Source organism: Typopeltis vanoorti, chromosome 9 (genome assembly GCF_054136105.1).
Source record: "Typopeltis vanoorti isolate ZY-2024b chromosome 9, IOZ_Tvanoo_1.0, whole genome shotgun sequence".
Taxonomy (NCBI): Eukaryota; Metazoa; Arthropoda; class Arachnida; order Uropygi; family Thelyphonidae; genus Typopeltis; species Typopeltis vanoorti.
The window spans coordinates 19,645,003-19,672,394 of NC_143557.1; the positions used below are offsets into that span (position 1 = coordinate 19,645,003).

The window sequence follows — 27,392 nt, forward strand, 5'->3', positions numbered from 1 at the left end:
CTAACTTCCTATCTACAATTTTCCTCCAAATAAGTCTGTTACTTGTCAAGACTCCAACATTATCAGATCTTATATTTCTATCATCTAAAGCACTTTGTACCGTATCAATCCACCTACATCTCGGTGTTCCTCTGGGTCGTTTTCCTGCCAACTTAGCAGAGAACACTTCTTTTGCTAATCTTTCCTCGCCCCATTCTGTTTAAGTGACCATACCACACCTGAGATTAGCTCTGCTAACGCATTCTTGGATGTTGACAATGTCTAGTTCTTTCTTAATATACTTGTTTTTAATATGATATTGCCACTGTTGCCATCTGTTCACACCTCTAATCATTCTCAGGACTCTCATATCTGCGGTCTCTAGTCTTTGGTCAAGTGTTTTATTTCTGACCCAGCTCTCAGATCCATAAGTTAAAACTGGTTTGAACATGGTCTTGCATACAGCTAATTTAGTGTTCTGACTAATTTCTCTCTTATTCCATATGAATTTATTCAACTGACTTCCTACCATACCAGCTTTGTTGATTCTGTTGTCTATTTCCATATTTAATTTACCATCTCAACTAAAAATCGTGCCTAAGTAGCTGAAATGTTTTACTTGTTCCACAAGTTCTCCAATCACAACACAGTTGACATTTACAACGATTCTACCTATTTTCATTGTCTTTGTCATTTTATTGCTGACCTTCATACCATATCTATTACAACAGTAATTCAATTTAGTCAGGGAATCTTGCAAACTTGTAGCGGATTTATTTAGAAGTATAACATCATTCGCATAAAGCAAAGAGCTGACATTAACATCTCCAATTATGATATCATGTTTAATACCACTTTCCTTCATAATGTGATCCATATAGATAATGAATAACAGAGGGGATAATGTACATCCTTGTCTCACACCAGATTTAACATTAAACCACCTTCCTGCACTTCCTTCACTTCTAACTGCTAACTTGCAACTCAAATAAAGACTAAGTATTGCTTGATATAATGCCCCATTGACACCACATAACTGTAGTGTATTGAATAGCTTCTCTCTTGGCACCTTGTCATATGCCTTTTCCAGATGGACAAAACTTAAATACAGATCTTTGTTTTATTCCCATGCTTTCTCAACTATTTGTTGTAAAGTGAAGATCTGATCCTGATAGCCTCTATTTGGCCTGAATCAAGCTTGTTCTTCACCAAGCTTTTCTTCCGCAATTCTTCTCAACCGTTTCTCAAGTATACTGGCATAAATCGTGCCAGGAACACTCCGTAGGGAAATAACTCTGTAATTCTCACATTCAGTTTTATTTCCCTTTTTATATATGGGTACTATTAGAGCTCTACTCCAATCATCAGGAATTCCTCCCTCTGTCCAGGCCTTCTGAACTATGCAGTGCAGCCACTGTAAGACTTTTATACCACCATACTTCAGCATTTCTGGTCGAATATCATCTACTCCTGCTGCCTTTCCACATTTCAGGCTTTTGATAGCTTTTTCTACTTCAAGTATAGATATGTATTCCTGATTGTATGCCTGTTGAGTGTTTTTTTACCACTGTGCTATCACTGCTTGTTTCATTTAGCAATTTTTCAAAGTAATTACTCCACACTTCAAGGATATCTTTTTCTCCCATTTTCTTGTCACCTAACTCCTTTTACAGCACTCTTTCCTACATTTCTAAGCTTCTTCAACAACCTCCAGAATATCTTACCACCTTCTTGATATTTATTTTCTATGGTCTTACCAAAGTCTTCCCATGACTTTTGTTTAGCTAGTTTTACACAGTGTTTAGCTTTCTTACATTTGCCTCTGTATTCTGTAAGAGTAAAAGCTGACTTATTTGCCAGGAATTTTTGATATGCTTTTTTCTATTCCTTCATTGCCTCTTTAACTTCCTGTGTCCACCATGGAGTTCTGATTTTTCTATCCTTGCAGACAACCTCACCACATGCCTCTCTGGCTGAATCAATCAATCAGGGTTTTCTTCAAGGCTTGCCACTGAATCTCCAAGGTTTGGTTCCCGTTCTCAAACTCTTTCATTTTTTCTTCAATAATCTTTCTGTATTTTTGTCTACAGTTCACATCTGAGAGCTGCTTAACTTTTATTTGCTTTAAAACCTTCTTACATGTTATTCTTTTCAATATGAAATTCAATTTTATCCTGCTCAAGACTAAATGGTGATCACTTCCAATTTCAAATCCTCTGTACTCCTGCACCAGGGAGAAAACATCACTATCAACAATAACATAGTCAGTGAGACTTTTCTTATTCTTAGCCTTTTTTCTCCATGTGAATTTGTGCACATTTTTATGTTGTTACATGGTGTTAGTAATAACCAGTCCATGTCCTGAGCAGAAATCCAACAGGTATTTGTCATTATTATTAGCTTTGCTCTTTTCTTCAAATTTTCCCAAAATATTTTTGTATGTCTGACAATCATTTCCTACTCTGCTATTTAGATCTCCAACAAGGACCAACTGTTCCTTTTTCATTGTGTCAGCTGCTTTCTCTAAAGCATCAAAAAATTCCTCCACTTCTACCTTAGTAGAACCTTCTGTGGGATCATAGACACAAATAAGTCTCATTGTCCAATTCCCCATTCTGATATTTGCCCACATCACTCTACTTGAGACTGCCTGCCATTCAAGAAGAATAGCCTCGTATTTTATGTTGAATACTATGGCTACTCCTTCTTTTCCTTGATTGTCATTGCCTGAATATAACATTTTGTATTTATTGCTCAGAAAGATCTTACTAGTTCTTGTCTTTTTTGTTTCAGTCACCCCTATTATGTCGATCTGGTACTTATCTAATTCCTCAGCTAGCTCCATTTCTTTGCCATTGAGGCTTCTTATGTTGATTGTACCGATCTTTAACTCTGGTGATATTGAGTTGGCGTGTGCTTTCAGATTTGTTCCAGTAGCTGACTTTTCACTGTTCGCCCTGGTTCCCTGGCGAAAACGTTGGGGGCCTTGTTTAAGCGACACCCCAGCCGGCATGAAATTTTGTCGTGTTGTACCATCATTTTGTATATTGGTTTAAGCCAATAAGAATACAATTTGGTCGGCTAAATTTCAAATTTCCAGCCCATCCTTGTTCGTTCAGTATTCAGGTAGATACACAACAGGGTGTACCACGAGAATGTAAGGATTGGACATTATTTCAGAAGCCCTGGTCGGCATTCCTTTAAAGGCTATGTGAAGGTCTCCTCTCAGTTATACAGCTTTGACCTTTAAGCACCCCATGAACATTAGTGCTAAATGTTATTTACATCATAGCAGGGCAATTGCAAAAGTAAATTCTTTTGAAAAATATATATAGTAAAGTTTACTTATCTGAAATATTTTCAGAATTCTATATCATAAATTCTTTTGTCACATACAATAGACTTTGTATAAGGTAGAAGAAAATACTGAAAAAAAAAAGGTTAAAAGTATAATCTTTTAGAAAAGTTACAAGAAATTATTCATCAATGGTGCATGTTGGCAGCGACAGTGGCAATCAGAAGAGTGATGAATCCGTATCTGATAGAAACAATCCATATAATACCACATAGCAAGTTGACCAGCAATGGAAGGATGCTAGAAAATAACAGCTGAGAGCAAACAGCATAGAGAAAATGAAGTGGTGGAAATTAAAAGTTATGAAAAGAAAAGGGTACTGCCAAAAAAAAACGCATATATGGGAAAGTATAAGGGGTGATTATGAGTAGTTCTGTAGTCAACTAGCATCGATACATTGGGTCAATGAGCTGTGCAGAAAAGATGTTAACATCACATGGAAATTCATAAGGCAGAATCTGACACAAGTATAACTGCATACCAAGGGTTAAGTGAGTAAATACAGTAAAAGAGATGAACAATACAACACAAGTACAGTGAAACAAATGAATTCAAACAAGCTTTTCTGAAAAAAAAATACTGTGGAGGAGATATAAGACAGTTGGTCGCGATCGGATCCATCAAGGGTATAAAGTGTGGGCTTGGAAGATAACAAACATGGTAAAGAAAGAAAAGGTGCAGTATGAGAGGAGATTAGCTGGTTAGGCCAAGGTTAATTCCAGGAAATTCTTCTAGTATATGGTAAGCAAGAGAACGAATAATTATGGCAGGTTGACACTGGTCAGAAGAGTGACCATTGCAAAGGATATAGTGGAATTATTGAATGAGCATTTTATCAGCATATACCATATTGGTGTAAATGATACCATGCAATACAAAAAAAAAAAAAAAATTATAGAAGAGAGGCAAGTATTAGGAGAAGTGAAAGAATCAGAGTGTATCAGATGTTGATTGGGTTGGATGTTAATAAGGCTGTGGGAATAGATGACCTATCACCACTTATTCTTAATGAATGTGCACAACAGTTAGATATGCTCTTGACCTGGTTATTTAATGAAAGTCTTGCAGTGAGTAAGGTTCCTAAAGAATGGAAAGAAGGCAAAATAGTACCACCCCACAAGCATGGTTCAATGGCAGTAGTTTCCAGTTATAGACCAGTCTGTATAACTGCAGTTGTGGTTAAGGTGTTGGAGAGATTGGTTAGGAATAGAATACAAGATGAGGTTTATGAACATAGTATACTTATGATGGTCAGCACGGATCTGTAAAGGGTAGGTCTTGTTTTAGTAATTTACTTGCATTTTATTACAAGGTGACAAGTGTGTTAGATAAGGCAGAATGAGATACAGTGATATGCTTAGACTTTGCAAAAGCATTCGATAAACTGCCACGTGATAATTTAATGTACAAGCTGCAGATGATGGAAATAGATAGTACATTGATTAGATGAATAGGAGATTGGCTCTCTGAACAATACCAGCAAGTCGTGTATGACGAAGCAGTGTCTCAAAAAAAAAAGAGGTAACCAGTGGTGTGAACCAGGGTTTTGTTCTTGGACCCTACTGTTTAATGTGTTGGTAAATGATATATCAAGTGGAATGACAGGAGATCTTCAGTTGTTTGTTGATGATGCAAAGTTGGGGAGAATTACAAGTAGCACTGATGATACTTGTAATTCTGTTAAGGAAGAGCAAGGTATAAAGCACTGTATATATTGACACACTGTATAAAGCACTGATCAGACCACACTTGGACTACTGTGCTCAAATGTGGTCACATGGTTTTTGATGTGGTGTGGAAACAATGAAGAGAGTCCAGAGAAAAGTGACTAAAACAATATCAGAACTCTGGAATGCTGGCTATGGAGAGAGGTTGAAGAAATGTGGATTGCAGAGCTTGGTGGATAGGAGGAAAAGGGGTGATATGATAGAGATGTTTAAGTTAGTGAGGGAATATTATTGGATTAATCCACAGGGTATTATAAAAAGAGTAGAAGACGAGAGGGAAAGAACCAGAAGTCATCCCTGGAAGCTGTGTAAGAGTGTGATGAAGAGTTAACTTTTGACATGGCGAATTGTCAGTGAATGGAATGCACTACCAGAATATGTTGTTAATGCAGGGAATGTTAAGAATTTTAAGATTCAATATGATTGAATTCTTGTGTAGAGGCTTAAGTGCTGTGAGGACACTATGTTGGAGGTTTAATGGATTTTTTACAACACTCAGAAAGAATTAAATTAGAATTTAATACTCCTATATTTCATCCTAGTCACTAGGACATCTACGGGGATTACAAACAATTAATGTAACATGCACACAAAAACTTACAATACTAAGCCCAACCACGTGGGTGACCCTAAAGTCCTATCTAGGTGGAGCGCCCTCTAAGGGTGGTAGTAGGTGGCCTGGAATGTAAGGTGGGACCTCTGGTGATGAGTGTTTCCCAAATCTTCGGAAGCTTAATGCAACCGTATTTGTTAAGATTTGGTTGGTTTCTGAGAGCTGCTGCTGCTTCTAAGAAAAGTCTCTCTTTCTTGAGTAGGCAGAATCCTACCTAGATAGGACTTTAGGGTCACCCAAGTGGTTGGGCTTAGTATTGTAAGTTTTTGTGTGCATGTTACATTAATTGTTTGTAATCCCCGTAGATGTCCTAGTGACTAGGACGAAATATAGGAGTATTAAATTCTAATTTAATTCTTTCTGAGTGTTGTAAAAAATCCATTAAACCTCCAACATAATGTCCTCGACCACAGCAAATTCAAGAAAGAGAGACTTTTCTTAGAAGCAGCAGCAGCTCTCAGAAACCAACCAAATCTTAACAAATACGGTTGCATTAAGCTTCCGAAGATTTGGGAAACACTCATCACCAGAGGTCCCACCTTACATTCCAGGCCACCTACTACCGCCTTTAGAGGGCGCTCCACCTAGATAGGACTTTAGGGTCACCCACGTGGTTGGACTTAGTATTGTAAGATTTTGTGTGCATGTTACATTAATTGTTTGTAATCCCCGTAGATGTCCTAGTGACTAGGACGAAATATAGGAGTATTAAATTCTAATTTAATTCTTTCTGAGTGTTGTAAAAAATCCATTAAACCTCCAACATAATCAATATGATTGATTTCTTGTCAGTTGAATGAACCTCCTATGATGAGTCTGCCAGGAGAGTGTAATAATATGAAATGAGACTTTCTGTAAAATTAAGGAATAAAATGGAAATTTTATTAAAAAGCATATGGATACAAAGCCTATTAAATGCAACTGATATGCTGATACTTTTAAATTACTTCTTACATGATTTCTTTGTTATAATTGATGAAAGCAAAGCAAATGTTGATAATTCCTGTCATCGGTGAGTTGAATTTATTATACATGCTTCTATTATTCTATGTAAGAACGCTAATTCTTAATATTGCCTGGAAGTAAATGTATCTGTTGATGAAAATTCTCTTCTACTACTAGAAGGGAGGATTATTTTGATTCTTCTGTTAAATGCTCTTTCTTAATGGGGGGGGGGGGGGGGAGTTCTGTATGTACACTCAGAGAAAACAGTGTTAAAAATTTGCTTGAACTGCAGTTTGATGAATTTCTATTTGATAATCATTTGATGGATTGTTATTCATGGCCCAGATGTTTCTCATTATGCATTTGTTTAATTTGACTGAGCTCAATGTACAGGCTGATTTATTGCACAGTTTAAATTGAAAGAAAGTGTGCGAGTATGAATTAATTATTAATTTAGAGTTCATTGACTTTTGCAGATGTGAGTTGGATAAAATTACCAGAAATATCTGATTAATCAAATTATTTATATGGACATTCCTGGTGGAACTGCTGGCTAAATTAAGGAATAAATTTAGCTTGAATAGTTGTATTTAGCATGAACAATTGTCTGCCAGCATTTAAAAAGATGAATACACAAGAATGAAAATCATAAGCATGTTTACAATATGATATGAAAAAATATGCAAGTTTAGATATGCATTTAATTATCTTACAATAATCACAATAGTTACATTCTGATTTATCATGTTATTTAATAAACTCACCAATGGAGAATGGTAATTCACATTCACCCAACACTCGCTAGCAATTTTCTGCTGCAGGTATTTGTAGGAGCGTTCTTTAGCAAGTTTAGCTTTCTCTGAATCTGGCCCAACAAATTTTACCATAACTGCCTTTGCTTCTTCTTCTTCTTCTTCTTCTTCCTGGGAAAAGTTACCTGAAGATTTTTAAAAAATAAAATAAAATAAAACATGAGCCAGAATACAGCAACATTTTTAACAATGTGCCAAGAAAGAATTAAGCAGAGCTATACTTTAGTGAAAACTCGCAGAAGAAACATCAAATATGACAAAAGAGTTCAACAGAGATTAGTTTTACAGTAAAAATCTATTATAATGAAAGATCAAAAGTCAGAAAAATCAGTATTACAATAAATGCTCTTTATAATAAAGCAATTAAAATACCTTGAAAAGTACTCAGTATCAAGCAACAAAAAAAATGATTAATTTCATATTACCACATATCATATTACCACATATGAAATAATATGACAATTCATGAATTAATTTTCAGAATATATGAATAAATATATTCATAATATCTGAATTATTTTAATTTTGATCAATTTTTAATTAAATTAAACAGTATATAATCTTACTGAAAATTTAATATCATTTCATAATCTTAAAGATATTTACACAATTTTGATCACCTGTTTTATAAATTAAAAGTGAACCTGTCTTGAGTAGTAGTAGTAGTAGGTTTATCAAAGCTAAATATTTCTAAGAAACTCACCTTTCATTTTGCCCATTTTGTCCATATGTATGAGTATGAAGAACACACATACACATGAACAAAAATAGAGTTAGAGGACAGAAAGCCAATACATACAGATGATAAAAAGAACATTTAATACAAGTAAAGATTTGTTGAAAATAAGAAACAGGTATTTTCATATTAAAATTACAGTATTTAAATTGATATGATTAATATCAATTTAATATAATAATATATTAAATTGATTTAATTTAATTTAATAATATAATATAACAGACCGGTTTCAACCTTGACCTCAAAAAAGGTTGAAACCGGTCTGGGTAGTGACCTCTCCTCATAATGTAAAACAGTACTACATCTCTTAAGAGCTGTGTGTTTTACATTATGAGAAAATATCAAGAACAGTGAGGGAGCTTGCTCCACCTTTGCAACAAGTTGCCGTGGTGTGGCACTACCAAGTGGTCACTTACGCTTGGATACGCTGACAGTTTGTCGGCATGAAACATTACAGATCGTAGTTTTCGATCTTAGTTTCGCTTACTGGCTGAAAAACAATAAGGGATTTTTATCCCCTTAACTTATATCAACCTCGCCAGAAAAAAATTGCCGTTTTGGCTTTTCATCTTAGTTATACTATGTTATAATATAATATAGTGACACACCTTTCGGTCAATCGTATAGCAAAAGTACGTAAGTTTTCTTCACTTAAACTCTGATATTCTAGGTCTAGCTACTCACTGATGAGACCTCAAAAAAGGTTGAAACCTTGGTCTGGGTAGTGACCTCTCCTCATAATGTAAAACAGTACTACATCACTTAAGAGCTGTGTGTTTTACATTATGAGAAAATATCAAGAACAGTGAGGAAGCTTGCTCCACCTTTGCAACGAGTTGCCGTGGTGTGGCACTACCAAGTGGTCACTTACGCTTGGATACGCTGACAGTTCGTCGGCATGAAACGTTACAGATCGTAGTTTTCGATCTTAGTTTCGCTTACTGGCTGAAAAACAATAAGGGATTTTTATCCCCTTAACTTATATCAACCTCGCCAGAAAAAAATTGCCGTTTTGGCTTTTCATCTTAGTTATACTATGTTATAATATAATATAGTGACACACCTTTCGGTCAATCGTATAGCAAAAGTACGTAAGTTTTCTTCACTTAAACTCTGATATTCTAGGTCTAGCTACTCACTGATGAGACCTCAAAAAAGGTTGAAACCGGTCTGGGTAGTGACCTCTCCTCATAATGTAAAACAGTACTACATCTCTTAAGAGCTGTGTGTTTTACATTATGAGAAAATATCAAGAACAGTGAGGGATCTTGCTCCACCTTTGCAACGAGTTGCCGTGGTGTGGCACTACCAAGTGGTCACTTACGCTTGGATACGCTGACAGTTCGTCGGCATTAAACGTTACAGATCGTAGTTTTCGATCTTAGTTTCGCTTACTGGCTGAAAAACAATAAGGGATTTTTATCCCCTTAACTTATATCAACCTTGCCAGAAAAAAATAGCCGTTTTGGCTTTTCATCTTAATATAACACATTTAGTAAACAGGAAGAACACCAGCTCAGAAGCACCAACTGGTGCTTCTGACCCAATGTTCAATCCTCACCTTCATGTGGTGAACCCTGTTAGTATCTACTGAGAACTGAATGAATGAGGATGGGCTGGCAAATTGGGACTTAGTCAACCAAATTGTACTCTCTATTGGCTTAAACCACAAATGTATATGATGACACAACATGATGAGATTTCATGCCGGCTGGCACGTTGCCCAGTTAAACAAGACTCCTGCTGTTTTATTGGGAACCAGGAAAAACAGTGAAAACTCAACTACTGGAACAAGCTCCAAATCAACATCTAAAAGAAGAAGAATAAATTCAACATCAGAAGAACTGGCAAAGAATTAAAAAAGGACCATGTATAGATAACTGGCATTACTGAGACAAAGAAGATAAAAATAAGTAAGATCTTACTAAATAATAAGTATAGATGTTGTTTTCAGGCAATAATGATCAAGGAAAGGAAGGAATAGTGATAACATTTAACACCAAACATGAAGACACTTCTTGATTAGAAGGTAGTTTCAAGAGTTATGTGGGCAACTTCAAAATGGGGACACGGACAATGATTTATTTGTGCCTATGGTCCCATAGAAGGTTCTTCTAAAGAAGAAGTGGAGGAATTTGAGTCATACAAGCAGTGAACATAAAAGAAAATGGAAAAAGTGGTCCTTGTTGGAGATCTGAACAGCAGAGTAGGAAATGAATCCCACCAGGCATATAGGAACATTTTGAGAAAATCTTGAGAAAAGGGCAAAGCCAATAATAATGGTAAATATTTATTGGACATCTACTTAGGAGATGGAGTAGTCATTACGAACATTATGTTTGAACATAAAGATGTGCACAAGTTCACATGGAGAGAAGACACAAGAAATAAGAAAAGCCTCATTGATTATGTCACTGCTGATAGTGATATCATCAGGCTCATTCAGGATACAAGAGTGTACAGAGGATTTGAAATTGGAAGTAACCATTACTTAGTACCAAGCAGGATAAAAATGGATATCACATTCAAAAGAACACTACGTAAGAAAGTTTTAAAAAGAATTAAAGTTGAGCAGCTTTTACAAGTAAATTGTAGACTCGACTATACAAACATTATTGAAGAAAAAACGAAACAAACTGAAAACAAGAAGCAAACCTTGGAGTCTCAGTGACAAACTCTGAAGAAAATTGATTTATTCAGCTAGGGAGATATGTGGTGAAGTTGTCTGCAGGGATAGAAAAATAATAACACCATGTCAGACACAAGAAGTTAAAGAAGCAGTCCTGGAAAAGAAGAAAGCATACCAAAAGTTCCTAGCAAATAAGTCCACAGATGCCTTAAAAGAATACAGAGAGAAATGTAAGAGAGCTAAGCTAGGTGTACAAGTAGCTAAACAAAAGTCATGGTCAGACTGGTAAGAATATAGAAAATAAATATCAAGAAGGTGGCAAAATGTTCTGGAAGCTATTGAAGTATAGAAATAGAGGAAATAGTACCATGAAAGGAATCAAAGATGATAAAGGTGACATAAAAAAATGAAGATAGGGATATTCTAGATGTCTGGAGTAATTGCTTTGAAAGACTGTTAAATGAACCAAGCAGTGACGGAACCATGCTAGAAAATTTTGAAGAGGAATGCAAAAAGGAATACATATCAATACTTGAGACAGAAAAAACTTTAAAAAACTTGAAATGTGGAAAGGCAGCTGAAGTAGATGATATCTGACCAGAAATGCTGAAGTATGGAGGTATAAAAGTTTTGCAGTGGCTACACTGCATAATTCAGAGGGCCTGGATAGAAGGTCGAATTCCCAATGACTGGAGTACAGCACTCCTAGTATCCATCTATAAAAAAGGGAATAAAACTGAATGTGAGAATCATAGAGGAATTCCTTTACTTAGTGTTCCAGGTAAGATTTATGCAAGCATACTTGAATAGAGGTCAGAAAGATTGTTGTGGAAGAGAAACTTTGAGAAAAAGTTGGGTTCAGGTTAAATAGAAGATTTTAGATCAGATTTTCACTTTAAGACATATAGTTGAGAAATTGTGGGAATATGACAAGTATCTGTACTTAAGTTTTGTAGATCTGGAAAAGGCCTAAAAATATTGGAATTGGAGATATCAAACTTGGCTCTTTATGCAGATGATGGTGTACTCCTAAACACTTCTAGTGTAAATCTCCAGAATTCTCTAACTAAATTAAATAGCAGCTGTTTGGCATGAAATTTGGCATGAAAATCAGCAATAAAAAGACCAAAACTATGAAAATAGGCAGGAGCTGCATTCTGAATGGAGATCCTCTAGAACAAGTAAAATATTTCAGCTATTTAGCACAGTTTTTAGTGAAGATGGCAGGTTAAATCTTGAAATACACAACAGAATAAGCAAAGCAGGTATGGTGGGAAGCCAGTTGAATAAATTATGTGGACTAAGAGAGAAATTAGCCAAAACACCAAACTAGCAATATACAAGACAGTGTTCAAACCAGTTTTAAGTTATGGATCTGAGAGTTGGGTTAGAAATAAAGCACTTCATCAAAGACTAGAGACTACAGATATGAGGGTTCTGAGAAAAATTAGGGGAGTGAATCGATGGCATCAAATGCAAAAAGTTCTTACAGAAAGATCAAAACACATGTTGTGTGCTCTAACTAAAGTTTTAACTCCAATCTTCTGGGAGGAATTATGAATGGAAATCTGGTGTATATATATACCTGCCAGTGGAAGAAGTTTATAACAAGCACTGATAGAATAGTAGAGGATGTAACAGTAAGCAGGATGTCTAACACAGTAAATAAACTCTCAGAGTACTCCTTTTCCATAGGGAGTTGGAGATTAGACAACAGATTTGTTGTAAGAAGATGGTTAGTTCATTTTTAGAGTGAGGCAAGACAGCAAATATATTGTCTACATTGCAAGTCCAGAAGGAGAACTGAGGATGAATGGTGGCAAGTGTATCCGCTAGATGGTTCAGCCAAGGGAACGACTAGAAGGCATAGTCCATGGAAATACTTTAAATCTGTTTGTAGATCTAATTTTATCTAGTGATGTAACTCAACAGTATAACAAGCAAATATCTTCACCACATCAGGAAGAAAAATTTTCAGACATTAGCAAAATCGTTTGAGCAAAAGGGATGTTTGTGAGAAGAATGTGAAATCTAGCCAAATTATCAGAAAAGTGTGCACGAGATCTGGAATCTAATGTCTAATCACATATGTTGTAAGTTGAGGAGTGTGTATGTAGACACTCGCACACACACACTTCTGAACTGATATCAAGCTCAGCAGTCTGTTGCATTATATATACATATATCTACTCTCTATATATAAAAAGATAAGCCGAAATTTGAAACGTTTTTATGTCACATGTTTTGTCTTACCGACTTACCAGCCCGGAACTCAGGGGGTTGGGAGGCGTAGGCGCCTGGGGGGGGTGGCTACTATATATATAAATAACTCAACCATCCCCAATGCACAGCTCTAGTCACAATGTGTAGATGATGAAACAGATATTTCAGGAATCTTTCAAGAATCATCATGTATCCAAAGTAATGGAATAGATTTCTGGCATAACACTTACGTAGTGCAATTGGAAGAACGATGGTATGTTGGGCCCTTCAATTGGAAAAGGCCTATGTTCGATTCTTGTTGTGATGGGAGGAATCCTTACATGGACTTTTTCAAATGAAGGTGAGTTAGCCTGTAAAATTTATCTCTGTATCGTTAATGCTTGTTGTTATTAATTACTTTAACTAATTCTTGCTCGGCTTCGCCTTTGTCAGATGCGCTGTTGTATCCTTCGTGACTTCGTTTTAATACGCTCTTATGTGAATTTTATATCTTTGAGGTTTTCTAACATGCTATGTCCTTTCATTCTTAAGTTACCTACTACAAATTCAGTTTACGTTAATTTCAATGAAGTCACATAGCTCAGTCTAGGCCATAAATCAATCCAATCGGTAGTGCATGTGTATCAGCACATCAAGGGTCTGCCATGGCTTAACGTCAATTCCTTTGTTCTGCACTGGTGCTAATTCCCTTTCAGATAGAGAAATTTATTTTTAGCTGCGCCACTCTATGTCTTAGATAGTTGAACAATGCAATATCAAGGAATTAGTTCCTAGCTTAGCACACCACAATGTTTATCTTAACCGAAACTATTAATTGCTTAGATCATCTAAACTATCAAGATTTGCTTTGCAGTCGTAGCCTTCTTTACTTTTATTCTTTCCCTGCCTTGGTTCTACTTTTATGAGCAGTTCAATAGGAAGAAAATTGGAATTTCTCTGTAGCAGGCAAGTCAATAAATTAACATAACAAAAAAACATTTAATCATCAATTTCACGAAAGTATACAGATATGAATCATTTCAAGCATATTATTATATCAATACTAAGGCTCTAGAGTACTCTGTTAATTATTTTAAATTTTTACACATTCTCTAAGACATAAATTAAAGAATACAGTTCAATTACAAGGTAATCTTATACTCCGCCATGCATTTCTGAAAGAGATTTGCACTCAACACGATGAAAATATCTCTAAAGCAATTCTACACAGCTCTTCAGCTTAAACTTTCTCTAATTTCTTGAGTGAGAACACTAAAGTCCTATCACTATTCAGTCTTAGCAATTTGAAAGTCCATCACACTAGCAACACATGATTCTCTCAGTACAGTTATAAAACATATCAAAAGTCTACTTTACCCAGGCATGAAGAGATACTTGGCCTTCTACAGGTGCGTCTAAGCAGCACATCCTTGGTCTCGTCTTAATTCTTATGAGACTTCATCTACACGAATCTGCAATGGTCTCAGGTATGGCACATCTTCGTGGAAGCAATAGTGTAGGTTCGCCGCTCTCAGGTCAATCAGCTCGGCATGGCATTCTAATGTCCGATGGGTTCCTGGCTGGATCGGGAACTTTGCTCTGCTTGGCTATAGGTTGACTTTCAAATTCCCCTGGACACATCCACTTGGCCTTCCGACCTCCTGACTTCGTTGAAAAGAAAAGGACCAAGAGGGCTCTGTAGGTGCCGCAACCGATTTTATATTGCGCGCCCTATGTTTTTCTTCCTACGTCACTGCTTTTCCTTCACTGTGCACGGCACTTACTTCTGCCTGGCAACTGGCGCCATACTGTACTCTGGTGAGCTACCTGGAGAAACTCGCGTGCTACTCTGCCCTGCTCACATGTTTTGCTTCGGGCCATTTCCCTTTATAAGCTGATTACTTCGTTCTCCCTCTTGCACACATTTATAGAAAGCACACAGTTATTACATTAGGAGATTTATAAGAGTTATCTACAATTAAATGACTCAAAAGAGTATGTACAAAGAAAAAGGAATTATGTTGGTAAGTTAACATCATCTTATTTAGTCTGATAAACCAATACTGACTCTGGGAATGACGTTTCCTGTTAAACTATGAGGCGCTTATAGGTTCAATCTTCTTTCATTCCGAATTTAACAAGCCAATCTCATATGGAGGCAGCAGGGTTTTTTTCTCCCGGAAACACGGGTTTTTCATCCCACATACAGACAAATCGGCCCTTCATAACACACGCAATTTACAGACAAAAATTACTAGTTGTGGTGGTGGGCAGTAGATGCCATTGATGTAGATTGTTGGTAGTAGAGGTTTGGTGTAGTGATGAAGACAGAGAGTTGTACAGTGGGTGTCCTCCCGGGTCTCATTATTAGACAACATGATAGAAATTTTGCCATTCTAAATGTAGAAGAATTGATACAATCCACAAAGAGAGCAATTTTTTAACTTTTTTTTTGAACTACATCCTCATAATTCACTATACAAAAGGAGAGTTCTGAGAATTTACTGTGAGAGTACTGGGAAATCACTATATAAACCATAAGGATATGTTAACAATTAACATGTCTGAATGCTAACTGTGGCTGTTTTGCTAAACTTTTTTAACTAATTTTACTCTTTGTTTGTAGTGAAATAATCCAATCTGCAGATTACACTTAAAATTTCCCTACACAAAACTGTACTGTAATAAATAAATATTGAAACATAAGTGTACACTACTTTTGTGTACTTACTAGATGGAAACCCATGGAGCATGAGTAATTCTTCAAAGTGACTACTTTATTGATTGGAAAATCATCAGAAGAGGCAGGGAGACCAGGTTATCAATAACAAATTCCCCAAATTTAAGAGATGCAATACAGCATTTTGAGGATGATTAATCAGATGTATAAATGGTGGAAGGTCTAGGATCACCTTCAGGGGGTAGAAGTGTCAGCGGGAATGGGACTCTTTAAAAATGTGTACATTACACTCAACGCAGCATGCACATGTTTCATTTTCTTTTCTACATAGATTTCTCGGTAGCATGCAATTGCAGCTTACATCATTCTCTTTACTTCACTAAATCTCTCTGTTGGGATCCATTTCTTCAAACAACAAATGGCCTCATTAACAAATGTCATTGCAAATTTTTTTACTGTGAACTTTTATTATCATCAACAGACTCATCATGGGAGGTCCCACTCTCACGTGCACAGCTCATCATACCTCAACTTAAATACATTCACTGTCCCTGCACTCACCACACTCTCAGACAATGCATAAAATCTACTAATCACACCCAGCTTATACAGCTTCCAGGGATGGCCTCTCATTCTTCCCGTCTCCAGATATTCCATGAAAAATCTCATCCACGTTAATCTCTTAATTATCCCTTACCAAATTATACGTCTCAGTCACATCTCCTATCTTCCTTCTATCCACTAGGCTCTGTAATCTGCATTCTCTCAATCTGTCCTTGCATTTTTCCTTTCATTTTATTCCTTGTATTTCTTGTTCTGTTTTTTTTTTCCCTCTTCTTCTTCTGCAACTTTCTATGCTTCCAGCTCTAATGGATTTTCATTTGAGAGCTCTTCTTCCACAACGTCCAACAAAATACCCTGCATCTTCATTGTCAATCTCCAACTGGTTAGCCAGGAGCACTGTCTATCACCAAACTTTTGTATGGCTTTACCTTTGTTGAACGCTATGAATGCATGAACATATATTTTCAGCAACTTCTTCCAAATACCAACCAAACACTCTGTTGTCACCTCACTCCATGATGCATCTACAAATATTATACTGTATTTCTCTCAAAAGTCTCTGAGGTTTCTTACCTGTAAGTAGCAGAAATTTCTTATTCCTCAATTTTTTTTAAATATGCCTCGAAGTAGAAATAACATCCTTGTCCATGAGTTACAGGAGTGAGGTAGTATTTGGTAAGCGATGCTAATGGGATGGACGTTGTAAGAACAAGTGGTTGTAATCGCATATGCTGAAAGTTGAGGAGTGTGTATGTAGACACTCGGGTGCACACACACACACACACTTCTGAACTGATATCAGGCTCAGCAGTCTCTTGCATTATACAGATATATATATATATATATAACTCAACCATCCTCAATGCACAGCTATAGTCAAAATGCATAGATGATGAAACAGATATTTCAGGAATCTTTCAAGAATCATCATGCATCCAAAGTAAAGGAATAGATTTCTGGCATAAATTACCAGGGTCTTATTATTAGACAAAAAATACCTCCAAAGAGATCAAACTCTCACCGGTAAGAACATTTGTGTTGCATGTCCTGCACCAAACCATAGTACTGTTATCCAACCAATAGCACAATGTATCATCAAAAATTTTAAACATTTTATAGAAAGGAACACTGTATTTGAGTTCTTGCATATGTGGCCTTGATTCTGAGAATTAAGTCTGAAACAGAAAGAAACACACACACACACACACACACACACACACACATGCAAGTGCGATTATGTATTTTTAATTTGCAACTGTACAATGTTACTTTTGTATAATTGAATGAATTTCGTAGGTTTGAATGAATTCAGGCCAAGAGACTTCAAGATAAAATAGAAAACTGCTTGTTACAATTATGCATATAAATAAAAAAGCAACATTTTAGATTTACAAGGAAAAGTATAATGTAAAAACAAAAATATAATAAAATGCACAATTATAAAACGTTTTGTGTATTTTAATATCTTTATTTTATTTATCCAGCCAAGTTCTTGATTATTTTTCAAAAATTCAATTATAGAGCAATTATCTCAAGTATTTATGAAAACATATCTTTCAATCACAAGTTATTACTAAGGTAAATGGAATGTGGTTTCCTAAGAACCAACAGTGTGAATCAATTGTCAAACCAGTGAAACCCTCAATCTATACTAATACAAGTACAATATATGTTTTATGAATAATAAAACATATATTATTATTCATAAAAAATAATAAAATATATATTATTATTCATTTATTGATTAACTGAATGTTACTGCAATATGTTTTGCTGTCTTTATGGCTGACAACATCTTCAGGAAGATGTTTAACACAAACTCACAAGTCACTCAGCCAACTCATTCCATTCATTCACCTCTCTCTAAACGAAAAATCTAGTCCTCATGCCTTTGCTAATCATAGTCTTACCCAATTTCCAAGGATGACCTCTTGATCTACTCCCTCTAGCCATGTGCTGAACCATTTTCTCTGCATCAATTCTGTAAAAGCCTTCAAATAACTTAAATGTATCTATCATCTCCCTCTTTTAAATATCAACCAACTTTTGCAATCCATAAATCCTAGATTTAACCTCAAAGGAGCATTCCACAGAGCACTCATTGTAATAAATTTAGTTTAATCCTTTACCCAAGTGTAGGCAAACAAAGTTTGTGCCTGAAGTAGTTCAGGACTGGGCAACTCATGGTAAAGGTGGTATGACTTCACATCACTTACCTTAGTATCCCATAATGCAAAGCACATCTCCTTGCAGACATGTATAATGCTATGCATTATGGGAAGGGTCACTACCCAGATCGGTTTCTACCTTTATTGAGGTCTCTTCAGTGGAAGCCAGACCCAGAGGTGATACTAAGGTTGAAGTAATGCAGAAATCATATTTTCCTATACCAGTTGCCAAAAGGTGTCTCACCTTATTATTAAATGACTCTGGATTAGGGAAAAGTTGCTGGAAGTCTGGGTACATACACTATTCATTACTGGCACCATGTTGCAATAATAAAGATGTGTACAAATTCACCACAGTTTAGATTTTTCTCTGCTTGGTGAGATTATTGTCTCCAAGGAGAGAAAAATCTAAACTCCGTGGTGGTGATTTTCAGGAAATTAAAAAGGCAGTCAAGGAAAAGAAGAATGTGTATCGAAAGTTCATGGCAAGTAAGTCACCTTGGACACTAAGAAAATACAGAGAAAATGTAAGAAAGCAATGCACTGTGTAAAACTAGCTCAACAAGTCATGGTAAGTCTTTGGTAAGAATATAGGAATGATAAGCAGTATCTAAGTAGTGCAATTGGAAGAAAGACTGTATATTGTACACTTCGATTGGAAAAGACCAAAGTTCAATTCTCATCATTATGAGAGGAATCATTATATGGGCTTTTTCATTTGAAGGTGAGTTAGCTGATCTCATAAGTACACAGTAGGGTTATTTCTCCCAGGAACAGGTTTTTCATCCCACATCATACAGGCAAATCAGCTTTCAGAACACACACAATTTACTGTTGGTGGTGATGGGCAGTAGATGGAATTGATGATAGTTGTGTATAGCAGGCGAATTAAGTAGTAGGAGAGATGGTTAGATGTGTGTAGCAGAGGGCCCTTCCACGATGAGGCTTTGGACTCCTTAGAGGCGTCACATAATAATAATAATAAAAAAATTAGGAAAGTGATGAAATATTCTATAGGCTATTGAAAAAGCATAGAAATGGAGGAACGAGTACCGTAAAAAGAATCAGAGATGGTACAGGTGATGTGCACACGGAAAATAAAGATATTCTAGATGTCTACGATAATTACACTGAAAGATTGTTAAATGAAACAAGCATGCTGCAAGAAAACAGTCAAGAGGAATGTATTCAGGAGTAAATATCAATACTCGAGGCAGCTTGAATAGATGATATTCAACTATAAATACTCAAATATGGATGTATAAAACATTTCCATTTGATTTGAATATGAATGTATAAAACATTTACACTGCACAATTCAAAAAACATAATCAGAAAATTGCCATATGATTGAGTAGAGCTCTCATAGTTTCCATCTATAAAAAATTAAAATGAAACTAAATGAATCACAAAGGAATTTCCCTATGGAGTGTTCCTGATAAGATTTATGTAAGCATACTTGAGAAAAGAACATATAGCAGAAGTAAAACATTAAAAAGCCCAGAGATTACAGATAACACAGCTCTGAAAAAAATCAGATGGCATCAAGCAGAATGATTTAAAAATGAGGATATTAGAAAGGAACAATGTTAGCATTCAGAAATGTGTGAGCACAGCTAATCTCAGTTGGTATAGTCACTCAGACAGAATGAGGAAGGGTTAGAAAAATGAGTATTTTTTGACAGGATGGCTGGAAAGAAAAAAAAAAAGAAAGAAACATTGGAAGACCAAGATTTAGGCGCAGTGATACAAAAAAAGTGCAATAGAAAACAAAAATATAAGTTCTGACAATATCGACAGTTAAGAGATTAATCTGGAGGATAATTGTTGACAGGATCTTCATAACTGTGTGCTCTCTTCATTAGTACCATCATAATATCTTGTTCACCATCTGTTCACTTTCGTCAAGAATTTGATGACGATGATAGTATATGTACAAATTCAACACAAGGAAAAGTAGAACAACTGTATACAGAATGAACCTTTTACTCACTCACTTGCACATTCATACCTAAATAATAAATGGGTCAAGCTGTTTCTAATATTATTTTTAAAAAACTGTCCATGGAGACAAAAATTAAGATATGCCACCCATGAATCACACACACACAAAATATCAATGGTTTAAGAAAACTCTCTCCCATCCTTAATTTTTAAAATGCATGTGTCCCACAGCAATTCTTCAACAATATGATTTAGTGGTGGTTTCCTAAGAGAAATAGAAAACAGCAAAAGCAAATGTTGCACCTGTACCTACAGCTGTCATCATCAACAGCAGCTTTTTTTCAGTCCACTGCTGGACAATTGCCTCTCTATGCTTCTTCCATTTGGGCTGATCTGGTGCATCTCTCCACCATTAATGTCCATAACACCTTTTTTATCTCATCATCGCATCTTACCACTGGTCTACTTAGGTGCTGATAACCCATTCATGGTGTCCATTTTGTTGTTCTCTGTCAATCTGTTATCAGACCTTATTACGTATACTAACCAGAGCCATTTGTATTTCTATTAGAGATGCAATATCTATTACCTTTGTTTGCTTCCTTATTTAATTATTCATTTTATCTATTATTCCTAAATTGGCTCTATCACATTTTGTGTGTTATTTTCAGTTTCTCTAGTTGTATTTTATTGTAAATATTTAATCTCTGGTTATGTCGGAACCAAATACACTAATAATTATTTTCAGAAGGTTTAACTAATAGTAATGAGAAAGAAGAATACCATTATTTTGAAACATTCCTGTTTCTATTTGCCTGCTGTTAGTACCATGCATACATTATACTGTTTCACCTTCAATTGTTAATCACAGATATTCAGATAACATTTACCACTAAAGGAAAACTAATTTTCCAAAAAGAAATTTCTTCTTCTACCTTTCCAGGCTTATAGGCCAAGTGGCCTGTTCTGGACTCAATTTCATCTTTTTAAGGGTCTTCCTCTGCATCGAGTACCTTTTGAGTGGTAATTTAAAATTTGTTTAGGTATTCTGCTTCTATTCATTCTCAGTATGCGTTCTTTCCATTTTTCTCTATAGCAAATAACTGTTTCATTTAGGGAGGTAGTAATTCTAAGTTTTTTTCTGATCTCGCTGCTTTTCATTTTGTCCATTATTGTGACTCCTTCAGAAATATAAATGTTCTGCACAGAAATTTAATTTCTGATGATTCAATTCTTCCTTTATTAGGAAAAAGGAAATTTCAAAACAGCAAAAACACAGAAAACCAATATCAATCAATCCTTCTCATCCATCCTAGGACGGGTTGAGTCCCCTCCTAACGAGAGATTACTGGTGTATTAATGCAGCCGGTTCACCACTCCTCTGCTGCATCCCCTAAGGGCGATATTCATGACTGCAATCCATGTGTGTTCATGGGCTGGTTTGCCTGCTTGCAGGTTGAAAACCCCCAGATAAACCGGGGGGGGGACTGCTGTCCACACACCCAAGACCGACTAAATTGGCTATGGCTGAAGGTGATCCTTAAGTGCCTCATGTCGTGGACGGGAATTGAATCTAGGACACTCCTTCCCCAGGGTATGGTTGTGAAGAGCATAACCACTAGCTAACCGAGCGGACAGAAAACCAATATTCTTTCATTATATTTATTTATTTTTTAGGGAATTCTTAAACTCAGTTCCTTTCTAAATTTTATTCTTTTCATTATAATATAACATACTCTCAATTTTCAATTGTGAATGCATGAAAATAACGTTATTAGTGGACCTGATGTAATGGTGACAAGATATGTAGCATGATGAATACAAAGCTTCATTTTCACTTCATGCTTATTTAATATAATCTACAGAAAAATGCCTGCTTGTATTTTAATTCCACTATACTTTTACACAGCATACTAATGTAAAAGATACATATGTATACTGTGACCCTTATCTTAAGGTGTGTGTGGGTTAGGTTGCAGTGGTTTTTGCTATCAGTAGAAGATTTTGCTATCTCCTACTGATAGCAAAATCCACAAGCACTGCTACTTAGTTCTCCTTATAAAGAAATATCATTCTGACAAGATAAATTCAAACTGTATTAACATAATGTTATTTTTATACATCTTTTATAATTTAGTAATTCAACTAATGTGTATGTAGACTTCATGTGTGTAAATGGGTTGTGTGGAGTGGAGTCTCCTCCTGTGATATGAATCACTGAACTGCTTGGAGGTGTTACAGAATATCAATGATAATGATAATAATTTAGATGTCTTTACAAAGAGCTCCCAACATAAAAGTAAAGTATGCATGTACTTAAATATGATTTGGCTGTTTGTTTTATTTTATTTTTTTCTCCTTCTAATACTAAAGTATACTTATGTTTTTGAGCTTCGCTTAAGGGTCAAATCCAGATAACTGGCAGGAGATCTCTACAAAGCCTTTTAAGGAATGCAAAGAACCAAGTGGGGATTCCAATCTAATATCCAATCCTCACATTCTTGTGACGGACCTCATTAGCAGGCACCTACCTGGATAATGCTGAATGAATTAGGATGGTCTGGCAATTTGGGATTTAGTTGATCAAACTGCATTCATTGCTGGCTCAAACCAAAAGACAATAGTACAACAAGATAAAATGTCATACTAGTTGGTATGACATTTTATCTTGTAACCTGGGAGAACAGTGAAAAGTCATCTACTAGAACAAACTTAAAATTGACTTAAGCAGCACTCTACCAACAACATAAGAAGTAGCGATATAAAAGAAGTGAAAATGGTGGAAGAATTAAAGAAATATTATATTGACATAATTAATGTTACAAAGATGACAAAAACAAGCAAGATACTTCTAAATAACAAATACATGTTATATCTGGGCAATAGCAATGGGAGGGGAAGAGAAGCTGTAGTATTCAACACTAAACATGAACATAATCTTCTTGAATGACCGGTAGAGTGATGGGCAAGTATCAAAATGGAAAACTGGACAAAAGAACCATGTTTGTGGCAATGATGTCACACAATGTTCTACTAAAGAAGAAGTGGAGAAGGCAGCTCCCATAAAGAAAATACAAAAGTTGGTCAACGTTAGAGATCTAGACAACAGAAAAGGAAATGAATATCAGACATGCAAAAATGTTTTGAGGAATTTTTTTAAAAAAGAGCAAAGCTAATGATAATGCTAAGTACCTGCTGAATTTCTATTCAGGACGTGAATTAGTCATTACCATTACCACGTTGCAACATAAAGATGTGCACAAATTCACAAGGCAAAAAACACAAGAAATAAGAAGCCTCATAACAATATTATTGTTAATAGTGATATCATTATGTTGGTTCAGGACACAGGAGATTACATACTGAAAAATATAGTTTTAAAAATAATCCAAATTGAGCAGCTTTCTGAGGTGAAATATATTTTATCCAAGAAAAAAATAAGAGAATTTGAAAAATAAGAATCAAATCTCAGAAACCAGCAATAATCTCTTAAAAAAGCCTTGATTGATACAGCCAGAGAGAGATCTGGAGGCTAATGATAAAGCTTTGAAATAGAGGAAAGCATGCTGTTAAAGGAACTAGATTTGAAAAAGCAACTTAAAAACTGAATTTAAAGATAATGATAAAGAGTTATTTTTGACCAAACGGAACTATGGGAGAGACTGACTTCAAATTGGGTTTATATAGGTCAAATTTATTTGAAACTAAGTAATAAAATACCGACAAGTTTCGCCAACTTAGCTGTCTGGCTTCTTCAGAGTAAAAATAGATGTAAAACAACTTAAAAGCTAAAACTGTTCACTAGAAGTTCTAGCGAACAGTTTTAGCATTTAGCGTAGAAGTTCTAGTGAACAGTTTTAGCGTTTAAGTTGTTTTACATCTATTTTTACCCTGAAGAAGCCAAACAGCTAAGTTGGCAAAACTTGTCGGTATTTTCTTACTTAGTTTCAAATAAATTTGACCTACATAAACTCAATTTGAAGTCAATCTCTCCCATTGAATTTAAAGATATTCTCGACATTTGGAATAATTAGTTGGAAAAATTGCTGAATTAGAGTGATAGAATATATATATATACAGGGTGGTTCAAAATTCCACGTACAAACTTTGAGGGGAGGTAGAGAACATCAAAATCAATTGTATTCACATAGGAAAGCATGATCGCAAACGTCGCCGGGAGGTACTAACAGGGACACAAAGAAACAGAAATAACACAAGGCAGTAAGTAGTGTAAAAAACTTTATTAGGCATAACTGAACAGTTCAATAGTAGTTGGGTACATAATATGGTCTGCCATCTCAGTGTTCGTAAAACGACGCATGTTCTTCGTACGACATCAAAAGCCTGAATGAGGAAGCCCCAATTGCTCACCTGGAGCGGTGGCGAACAGTGCCTATCACTTTCAGGTAGCGTTTCTGGTCATGCTTTCCTATGTGAATATGGTTGATTTTGATGTTCTTAACCTTCCCATCAAAGTTGTGCATGGAATTTTGAACCATCCTGTATGTGTGTGTGTGTATTCATTACATATAAATGTATATTATTCATTTTTGATTAAACTTGGGGTTCAGAGGAATAAGGAAAACATATTTATTTAGAAAGTTTATGTAATAATTTATGACAGAGAAGGGCAGATCTAAAAAATATGGAAAACAGATATCTCGGCGCTCTTTGCACATGTATTGCGTTCGGGTTATTTTGTATGGCAAAATGCTTTCTACCTACAAAAAGAAGGCACAGCCATGGGCTCGCCATTATCCCCCCCCCCCCATTGCTAACTTTTATATGGAACATTTTGAGCAACTTGCTCTAGGTTCCTCTCCATTAAAACCCAAAGTCTGGCTTAGATATGTTGATGATGTTTTCGCGATCTGGTCCCATAGACGCCAGACACTAGACACATTCCTTAGCCACCTAAACAAACAACACAAATGCATACAGTTCACAATTGAGATTGAAAAAGAGAACACACTTCCGTTTCTAGATACACTTGTCACACGTTTTCCTTCTGGCAATCTTTCCTTCACGGTTTACCGGAAACCAACACATACTGGACAATATATACACATCTACTACTACCACCACCACCCAACACAAAAAAATAGATGTCATTAATACTCTAAAAAACAAGGCTTTGAAGATCTGCTCCAGTGAACAGGCACTGAAAGACAAATTTAAAGTTATCAGCAATACTTTTCAAAAAAATGGTTACAGCCAAAACACTATTAACAAAATTCTCTACAAGACCTCAATAAAAAACAAAGACAAACCAGACTACAATAAAACTATAACCATTCCTTACATTAAAGGGACATCAGATAAAATAAACACAATACTACAAAAATACAACCACAAAGCCACCTTTAAACCTCCTGCAAAATTAAAAAGCTTACTCAACTCATCCAAAGACCCACTCCCTCTGCTGGCCCACCCTGGAGTGTACCGTATTTATTGCACTTGTAACATACCATATATAGCAGAAACAGGATGCACAATTCCTATCAGACAAAAAGAACATAAACGACGCATCAAATATAATAATTATGGTGAATCTGGCCTTTCGGATCATGCCCTGAACACCTTAAATAGAATTGACTGGAAAAGCACTAGTTGTCTACTTTACACTAAAACATGGTATGAACGCAAATTTAAGGAAGCCTGTGAGATTATTACCAACCACCCCAATCCGAACAATAATGATGTCTAAAAATCCCAAACATATGGAAGGCATATATTCGAACAATGGAACCTTTCTCTCTAAGAGCAACTATAAACAGATCTGTAGAAAATCCAGGATCCTAAATCAAAAATAACAATTGTAATGCTAAAAGCAGGACATCATTGTTACTGAAAGAAAACTATCTGTAAGAAAGAATGTTTATTCATGTTATCAGAAATAGAATTCAGCTTGATGTAGTTTATAAATAATTATTACTTTTTTTTTCACTAGAGGTCATGCAAGTAGAATAACTTATGATATCAATTCATTGTTTCTCTAGCTTACTGTATGTAATGTAACTTAGGCTTGTCCTGTATATTTGTATATGCTCCAGATGATCTTAATATGAAGATCGAAACGTCAGGATATTAAAAGAGTTATTTATAACACGGTTGTAAAGTCCATAATTTCTAAAATGAATGCTGATCACCGTGTAACACTAAAAGAAAGGAATATGGAAAACAGCATTACATAATTTATAGATTAGTCTTTACTTAACAAATCAAATATACTTCAAATGCTAAAAGACTTCTCACCTTAGGCCATAGTGCAACTCAAACACACAGTGAAATGATAGAAGCAAATGAATTATTGCTCACTCAGCTGTCAAGTGTGAGTGAGTAGATGAATGTAAGAAAAACAAAGAAAGTAAAGTATAAAAACTATACATATATTAAAAGAAAAGAATATAAAAAATACATTACCCTCATCATCTGGGAAAGGACTTTCCATTTTTGATCTGTTATCTGAATAATCTAAATATGAAAAATTTGGTCGTAACTGAATTATAGCATGAACTGGCGTTAGGTGAAGTTCTCCTATTAAAAGAAATACAGACATATATAAATATTAACTTTTATAAGTGTATAATTATCGACTATTATAAAAGTTCTGGAGGTTAAATTATGCCAGGAAAAAAACTCAAATATTAACAGGATCACATCTATTAATAAAGCATCTGAAAATCAACCATTATCACTATTCCTAGATCTACTATACTTCAGAAACAAGAATGCAATCAAAGCATTAATTACTATCATGATTAAAATCAATCTTCACAGAGTTTGAGCCCATTCAAGAAATTTTGCTTCTTTTAAGTCTTGTAGATGTCATCGTACCAGTATGATATATATATATATATATATATATATATATATATATATATCATTGCTGTGCCCTCCCACAAATCTTTATTTAAATTTCTAGAGAATTTTTTTACTTCAGCATTTCTGGTCTAATATCATCTACTTCTGCTGCCTTTCCACATTTCAAGCCTTTGATGGCTTGAAATGCGGAATGTTTAAATTTTCTTTATA

At 35.4% G+C, this 27,392-nt stretch overlaps 1 protein-coding gene across 4 annotated transcripts in view; it reads right to left on the bottom strand.

Annotated features, from left to right (window-relative positions):
* The window catches only part of LOC150102911 (DNA-directed RNA polymerase III subunit RPC5-like), a 459,314-nt gene that overhangs the window by 321,550 nt on the left and 110,372 nt on the right, over positions 1 to 27,392 (bottom strand). For all 4 annotated transcript variants that reach the window (XM_090397865.1, XM_090397866.1, XM_090397864.1 and 1 more), the window contains exons 5-6: positions 26,781 to 26,894; positions 7,384 to 7,556 (exon numbers count right to left, since the gene is read on the bottom strand). In XM_090397865.1, the coding sequence (XP_090253991.1) occupies positions 7,384 to 7,556; positions 26,781 to 26,894 (287 nt within the window). The remainder of the gene's footprint in view (positions 1 to 7,383; positions 7,557 to 26,780; positions 26,895 to 27,392) is intronic.